Source organism: Pyrus communis, chromosome 8 (assembly GCF_963583255.1).
Source record: "Pyrus communis chromosome 8, drPyrComm1.1, whole genome shotgun sequence".
In the NCBI taxonomy this organism is placed as follows: Eukaryota; Viridiplantae; Streptophyta; class Magnoliopsida; order Rosales; family Rosaceae; genus Pyrus; species Pyrus communis.
This window is the reverse complement of record NC_084810.1, coordinates 97,137-105,279: the sequence shown is the minus strand read 5'-3', so window position 1 is coordinate 105,279 and position 8,143 is coordinate 97,137. Positions and strand designations below refer to the sequence as shown.

At 40.6% G+C, this 8,143-nt stretch overlaps 1 protein-coding gene across 1 annotated transcript; it reads left to right on the top strand.

Annotated features, from left to right (window-relative positions):
• The first annotated feature begins 4,823 nt into the window (after positions 1-4,823).
• LOC137742538 (probable galacturonosyltransferase-like 7) lies at positions 4,824-7,436 on the top strand. The gene has a single exon (XM_068482434.1). The coding sequence runs from the start codon at positions 5,561-5,563 to the stop codon at positions 6,653-6,655; it is 1,095 nt and encodes a 364-aa protein (XP_068338535.1). The 5' UTR covers positions 4,824-5,560; the 3' UTR covers positions 6,656-7,436.
• Positions 7,437-8,143: the final 707 nt, after the last annotated feature.

The following is an 8,143-nucleotide window of genomic DNA, read 5'->3' as shown; positions in this document are numbered from 1 at the left end:
TTTGGACTTTTTAATTATCTCTACACTATAGAAATAATTTTCAATAATTCCTCAGATAACATCATGATTATTAAAATCATAATAATATATGACAAATTATTAATCAATCATCTCAATCTTCTTTCAATCCAACGGGTCAGAATTTTACTTATTCTACGACCTCGATTGCTCGAGCCGATAGTGTAAAATCGGGTCTAAACAGTACGATATATGTATCTAGTGTTGTACTGGTGCATGTGCTTATCACCATCATCAAGTGAAGGAAAGGAAAGTGAGAGGAAGCAGCCATAAACCATAAGGTAACGGAAGTTGTTCCCGTGAGCTATGTGGACCTCCTCATTCATTCGTTAAACTTGGACCATGCAAAAAAAGGAAACATTACAATGTCCTACTGTTCACGCTCTCCCTTCATCTTTGGTTAATTTGAGGCCTCCTAGTCCTAGCTATCTTATCTAGAGGGGAAATTAATTAAGGAAGATCAATCGATATACGATGAAGAACCAGCTGCTGTTTTCCAGTGTTGTTGATGGCCATCATTATGACTATTCTAATTCTTCAAGATCAATAGTTCCTAATGATAATGATAGTGATAATGATAGTTATTGTTGGTGGAGATGGGCTGCAGAGTTTGATCATGTAAAGAAGATGCAGATGAAGCTTGATCATGAGCGCCTCATATTCACCGGCGGCAGAAGGGCATCTAGTCAATTTACAGCAGCAGCAAGGATGCGAGTGGTGCGAGAGTTGGAGAGACTGGCTTTGGTATCAACCCGTCGGGAAGGGGTCAATGAGATTCGCTCTTAGGCGGAAGCTGCTCATGTATCGCTCGGGCGACTTCTGGATGCCTACAGGAGGTCTTGCAAGAAAAACATGGACATTCCACCGGTGGCCACAATTCACGCTCTTATTTCATTTGTTATCTTTCTTTTTCTGCTAGTTCTGCTTTGAGTAACCCTTGATTGTAATGGGTAGATTTGAAAGCAGCTGGGAATAATTAAATTGATGAAATGTCATGATATTAATGAATAATTCGTCTTTGTTCACTTTGTTAATTCATCAACTTCAAGCAGATTAATTAAGCAATAAGAATTTTTCCTTTCTGGAATAATTAATCCAAGTAAATTAAAATGCATGTGGCTGGCTCATATATATATATATATATATGTATATTGATTACTGTCGAGGCGAGGCGAGGCGGGGAGACTTGCTAGTTTAATAAGGGAAGCATGAAACGGTGAAGTTATGAGCATTTTCTCTCAAGAAAAAACGGTGAAGTATTGGGCATTACTTGTTTATGTTTTTAACATGCATCTCCTTTCTTCTTGTTTGTAAAAACTATTAGTTTTATCCGACAAGTTGATATCTTTGATAATTAATTGCATAGATTGCTTGAACTCCTATTAGATTACAGGCATCATCTATTATTGATTGTCTAAATATATTATCAAAGTTTTGTTCCTTATTAACCAAAATAAAAAAACAAATTGTTCCTTGTAGATGAAGAGATCTCTGGTCATCCCAATTTCATGTTTTAGAAAAATGTTTTTTTTTCTTTTTTTTTCTTTTTTTTTTTTTTTTTTATAACCAAGGGTTAAATTGTAAAATGCTAAGGAAGAATCTATGGAATCGAACTCGCACCAGGATGCATAAACATTATTGTTTTCGTCGTTGAGTAAAGTGCCATCTATTTAAGAAAAGTATATTTTGACAATAAGCATAACTATTCTATTAGTGAGTAGTGCTACTTGGACACATGAAATAAACTAACATTCAATTATTGATGAAATTACTTAACAAAGATGGGCAATAGAGGATTAGGCAGCACAACTAACTATTATTGTAGCCTACCTTCTTTGTTCTTAGAGCGATTACAATAGAGTGCCTTTTCTCCTATCACTGAGAAATTTCTTATGTGTTGAGAATACGATCTGCTACATCAACTGTCATAATACAAGTGGTTGAATTTTTTTTTTTCAACCTTCCAACCACTAATATTATAGCACTTAGTATATTAGTCTGAATTTCAAGCACACTGAAAAATTTCTCTCCATCTCGTTCCCTATGAGTTATAAATTACAGTCTTAAAAATAGCATAAATATATCAGCAGGCATGTTGAACTAAGTTTTACAACTACCAATGTGTATTGAGGATATATTGAGTAAGAGCATCTCCAATGACTCGAAGAACCACTACAGTATCCTCAATATATCTATATTGATGTACAAATCTAGACGTGAACTAACTAAGTCCCACCGGGGGCAGCTGCCCCCACTCAAGTTTTGTGTGGAGAAAAAAAGAAAAAAAAGCAAGAAGGATTTAAGGTCTTGAGGCTCACCATGATCGAAGAAGATAATGAACAGTACTAGAGCCACTGCACAGTGTAGGTTTCCTGGCTGACCTGATCAGTTCGTAGCTTGAAGTTTTAATTCCTTGTTTGGGAGGTTGATGAAATCCATTGATGTGGCTAGTTAACACAGTCATGATGGTGGTCTCGGCATCTTGGCCGTTTGGCATTTGCAGAGGTGAGAGACGAGAACGGAAGAGATAAGGGCTAAGGGAGGGGAGCTCGAGAGAGAATTCGAGAGATATAACCTAGGTGGTAGTTCGGTGGTTTGGCGGTTTGCCCGCGAGTAAGCCACGGTGGTGTGTGGGTGTGCTCGGGGGAGGGAGGAAATGGCAAAGAGGTAAGGGAGATATGAGAGGGAGCTGAAGGAAGAAAATAGAGAGGGAGAGAATTCTAGAGAGAGAGAGAGAGAGAGAGAGAGAGAGGATTCTAGAGAGAAAAAGGGAGAGATATATCACGGGATCAAGGAAACACCCCCAGAAAATGGGATCACCTGCCATGTGTCAACACCAGAGCGGCCCCAAAGTGGAAATATCTCCATTTGAATAAAATTATCAAAATGCCCCTAACTTTGCTCGCATATAACTTATTCGTTATAACTCCAAATTCGATTTCGCTTGCGCCCACACGTTCGTCGTGATGAGTACTACGAGGATACACCAAGAAAAAATAAATCTTACGTGACACGATAAGGCGGTCAATAAAAGTCAACGTATTTGCCTCGAAGGGCATTTTTGTAATTTCACATTTTAAAATTATAAAAAGCGTAACTTTTGGGGACGGATCGTTAAAATCTACCCCTTTTAAGAAAATTTCGTCACTGAAATTTAAAAATAACTTGTTATATGAAAAATATTTGAAAATATGTGTATATATATAAGGAAGAAATCAAGTTAGAGTTGCTGCATAAAAGAGAATTCCATTCCGTCGCAATCAGATTGCAATTATTCCTCTTTTATGCCTCCAAACTCATAATTTCTTCCTTTCTTGATAATATAGTAGTATAACACTCATATAAAACATAAAGTTGAAAATACAATAATTATGTAATAACTTAAGATCCAAAATATATGCGTATAATAAGATAATGATGAAAATAGATATGTGAAAACGTACGATTCAAATATCGATACTATGTTTAAAATTGAAAGTGGAAATAACTCATCTAAAATTTGGAATGGCAAAAATACAGATATAAATAAAATATTGTAGTTTAAAATATTTGCACGAAAAGTCAAAACCAAAAATGGAAATGGGCTTCTCATACTGCTCCTGGAGGATCTCATTCTTTATCGCTATCTTGTTGTTCTGAGCCTCTACCTCATCGACTTTAGCCTGAAGAGCAAACCTCTTTCGTTCCTTCTTTTGTTGCTTTGCACTAAGTGCGAGGGGGGTGTCGTTCTGCGTGTTGTGGCTCCCTTCACTCCCCATGTTGGAAAGGGGTGCCTGGTCGAAGGAAAGTGTGCGAACGGTGGAAACCAGCTTGACAAAGCTGGAGAGAGTAGGAATAAGTGCGATTCCCACAGACGGCGCCAAATGTTGATGCACAAAATCGGCGAGGACTTACAACAGAAAGTGTCAAGTTTGTGACCTTCGCTAGGTTGCTCTGGTTATTAGTGTGGATAAGTATGTAAATGAATAGAGACAGGGAAGCAAATAACACAAGATGTACGTGATTCACCTAGATTGGCTACGTCCACGGGGTAGAGGAGTTCTCATTAGTTGTGAAGGGTTTACACAAATACATAAGTTCAAGCTCTCTTTTAGTGAGTTCTAGTGAATAGTTTAGTACAAATGACATTAGGGATTATTGTGGGGAGAATGATCTCCTTTTATAGAAGAGATTTTCTAGCTTTGTTCTGACATTGGCCTCTGATATCGACACGTGTCGCGCTGTGATTGGCTTCTGATACCGACATGTGTTGTGTTGTAATTAGCTTCCTGGTTGGAGGAAAAGTTTTGTGGGTCCTTGACGGTATGCTGTTGACCGGTGCTTAGTAGTTTCGGGATTGATCAAGTATGGTACAAGCACGGTAAAACCCTAATCTAAATATATAATATAATATAATGTTGTTCGGTTCGGAATTACCGAACGAAAGCATATAATAAAACTGAATCCCATACCAAAAGTTTAGAATAATTTCGGTTCAAATTTTCTGATTTCGGGTCAAGTTCGGAAAATTTTGGGTCGGGTTTGCGTTGTTCGGGATTGTGTCTCAGCTATACGAAAAACATCGTTGAGTGATATGAAGCTGAAATACAATGCAAAACCGTCGTCGAGATGTGGAGCGTAGTTGTACAAGTACGTGGACGCAGGCCCGTGGCCCCGGATGCAATCGTCATATTGATACAAGACAGGCGGACAGCTGGTCCCTTCCTTCTTTTGCTTCTACTAGCCCCTGCAGTATATTATACTATTTCTAGATTTGTACCCACTAAACGCACAAATGTTATTTTTATCCCCAAAATTAAAACGTCACCTATTAAATTAAAAAAAAAAAATAAAGTACATTTTCCTCTGGGTGAAAATTACAATTTATGTTTAGCCGTGGATTTCTATGGTGGAAAAGAAATGGCTTCTTCTCTCTCTCTACTGGTTGTGCGTGCCTTGGCTCTCTCTCTCTATCACTGTATCACAGTTTCACCCAGACGACTCACAGGAAGTAAATAATAGAGTGAGGTAGGACAGAGGGAGAGAGAGGGAGGAGGAGAAGAAGGGGAAGGGTAAAGCTGAACCTGAACCTCTTGTTGTTCGCCGTGGCTGGCGTGGTGTTGATGGATGGTGGTTTTTCCTCCTCTCCGTTTTATCTACCTAAAATCTCCAAAAGGTCGCTTCGTTTGGTTCCCACGGCAACAGCCTCCACACTAGGCTTTGATAGAGAGAAAGAGATCGATTCTCTCCCTCCCACTCCCACCTTCTGCAGCGGCAACAAACTACCCCTAATTTTATTACTTTATATTCATTCATTCATTCATTCATTCTCAAGGTCAAAGCATAAATCGGTCGCTCTAGTTCTACAATTCTGGCGGACCTCAAAGGAACCTTGGCGTTCCTTTCGTCGACGGTTGTAGCGGAACATCATTACAATTTCTTAGATTTCTTCGATTTCTTCAATTTCTTCAATTCCAAGACGAGGGGGTGGAGGAGGAGGAGAAGAGGTGGACCTTTCTGCAGCGGCGACAGTAGTACAAGCACAGAAAAGAAGCGAAAGAATATGCTCTGGATTATGAGGTTCTCTGGCTTCTTCTCTGCTGCAATGCTCATGATCATTCTCTCCCCGTCTCTCCAATCCTTCCCTCCCGCCGAAGCCATCCGATCCCCTCACCACTATCTCGATTACTCTTACCTCCGCCTTCCTCCCCCGACGGATTCCGGGGGAGGCCGCTTCAACTTCCGGAAGGCCTCCGCATACCGCAATGCCGATGAATGTGCCTCCTCCTCCGGCGCCCCAGGAATGTGCCATCCCAATTTGGTACACGTGGCCATCACTCTAGACCTGGAGTATCTCCGAGGGTCAATCGCCGCCGTGCACTCGGTCCTGCAGCACTCGCTTTGCCCGGAGAGCGTCTTCTTCCACTTCCTGGTGTCGGAGACGAATCTGGAAGCCCTGGTGCGATCCACTTTCCCGCAATTGAAGTTCAGGGTGTACTACTTTGATCCGAGGATGGTGCGGAGCCTGATCTCGACATCGGTGAGGCAAGCGCTGGAGCAACCGCTCAATTACGCCCGCAATTACTTGGCGGATCTGCTGGAACCCTGCGTTGCCCGGGTCATCTACTTGGACTCCGATCTCGTTTTGGTCGACGACATATCCAGGCTCTGGGCTACCAGCCTTGGCTCCAGAACCATCGGGGCGCCCGAGTACTGCCACGCCAACTTCACCAACTACTTCATGCCCGCTTTCTGGGCCGATCAGCGGTTTTCCGGCACCTTTGACGGCCGGAAGCCTTGTTACTTCAACACCGGTGTGATGGTGATAGATCTCGTGAGGTGGAGGCGGGCCAAGTACACCAAGCGGATCGAGAGGTGGATCGAGATCCAGAAGAGGCACCGGATCTACGAGCTGGGGTCGCTGCCCCCGTTCCTGTTAGTTTTCGCGGGGCACGTGGCGCCCATCGAGCACCGCTGGAACCAACACGGGTTGGGAGGTGATAATGTGAAGGGCAGCTGCCGTGACCTGCATCCGGGAGCGGTGAGCCTGCTGCATTGGTCGGGCAGCGGGAAGCCGTGGCTGAGGGTGGACTCGAAGCGGCCGTGCCCGCTGGACGCCCTCTGGTCACCCTACGATTTGTACGGACACACTCTTTGAAATGGAAGCGCAACAAGACGGTCGCCGGTAAATTCCCTCTAGCACCTGTTTTGTCACAATTTTTTTTTTTGGGTTTCCGGCTTGAATTTGCCATTTACTTTATTTTTGTTTAGTATTTTCCTTGATTGTTTTGTATCATCATCATCATCTTCTTCTTCTTTCTTTTGAAATTTTGTTAATGATTAGGTGATCTCTTCTCAGTCTCCAGTTTTGTTATTGTATTCATGTATTAGTGCTGCCCTTGAAAATGAAAGGGAAAAAAAACAAAAGGGTAAGGGACACGTTGAATTCGTCGTTGTATAAGTACCGAAACTGATTCGTGGTGGTCAGAATTCAGAATCGTAGCTATTATATCTAATTTTTGTTAATTGAAATCACTTGACATACTACATATGATTAAAATTAAGAATCTGAAGAAAGGCGACATTGCAAGTGGTGTGGCGTGGATTGGCGGTAAACTATCACTCTAATCAGGATTCAGAATAACATTAATCAGGATTCAGGAAACGCTAAAACTCGGACATTAGAATTAGGGTTGTCCAATGTGACCGAAAGTGACCGAATGGCTGGCTGTGTCTCCTTTATATATATGAAATGTATGAATCAAACGGAAATGCTTTCTTTCTTCGTTGGCTGCTGCTGCCGCCAGCTGCCTGTTGCCTGCTGTGGTGGAGGAACTTGCGAGCTAAGACTTAGGGCTATCCTACTCCTCTCCCGCACTCCAACTGTTGTCTCTTGGCGCTTTGTTGGCAATTCCTTGTTCTCTCTTTTTCCTTCGCATCTTCTGTCCTCTCATACCATAATACAAATAATGTTTCGATGTGGTTTCTATATATATATATATTTTTTTTTTTTTTCATATATATCAGAAAATATGTTTAGAATTGGGTCAATTATAAAAAGGAATCTCAAATAAGATATGAAAGAAAATTATTAAAAAGCCCACAAAAAATAAAGGAAGTTTTAATGAAAAGTCCACAATACTATTCATTTTAATGAAAAATTATATTTTTATACTAAAAAGGCAAACATAGTACTATTAACTTTACTCTTTATTTTGTTCTTATTGTTAAAACTCAAAGTTTTCAAGCCATTTTTATTAGTTTTCTTAAAAATAAAACAAACAAGGTAATTTTAAAACACTTAATTAAAAAACCAAAACTTACAAAAATAAAATAACCTTGCAGACCCCAACCCCAACCCAAGTTGAATAGACTGAAATAACACTCAAAGTCCTCCAGTTAAATAGACTGAAATAACACTCAAAGTCCTCCACAAGCAGAAATAACACTTCAGTCCTCCACAAGCCGAAAACATTATTTGCATCTAATTCACCTAAGAACGCATATAAGTCGTCTCATTTACAATCATAAATTTGAGATTATGATTTAGTTACCGTCGAATAACAATCATACGGTCAACTTACACGTCAAGGTTCAGGCTAGAAAAATGTTGATTACAATCGAAATGCATTTACAATCATAAATT

Excerpts from the sequence above, each read along its gene's own strand:
- LOC137742538 (XM_068482434.1), top strand. The coding sequence starts at position 5,561 with ATGCTCTGGATTATGAGGTTCTCTGGCTTCTTCTCTGCTGCAATGCTC.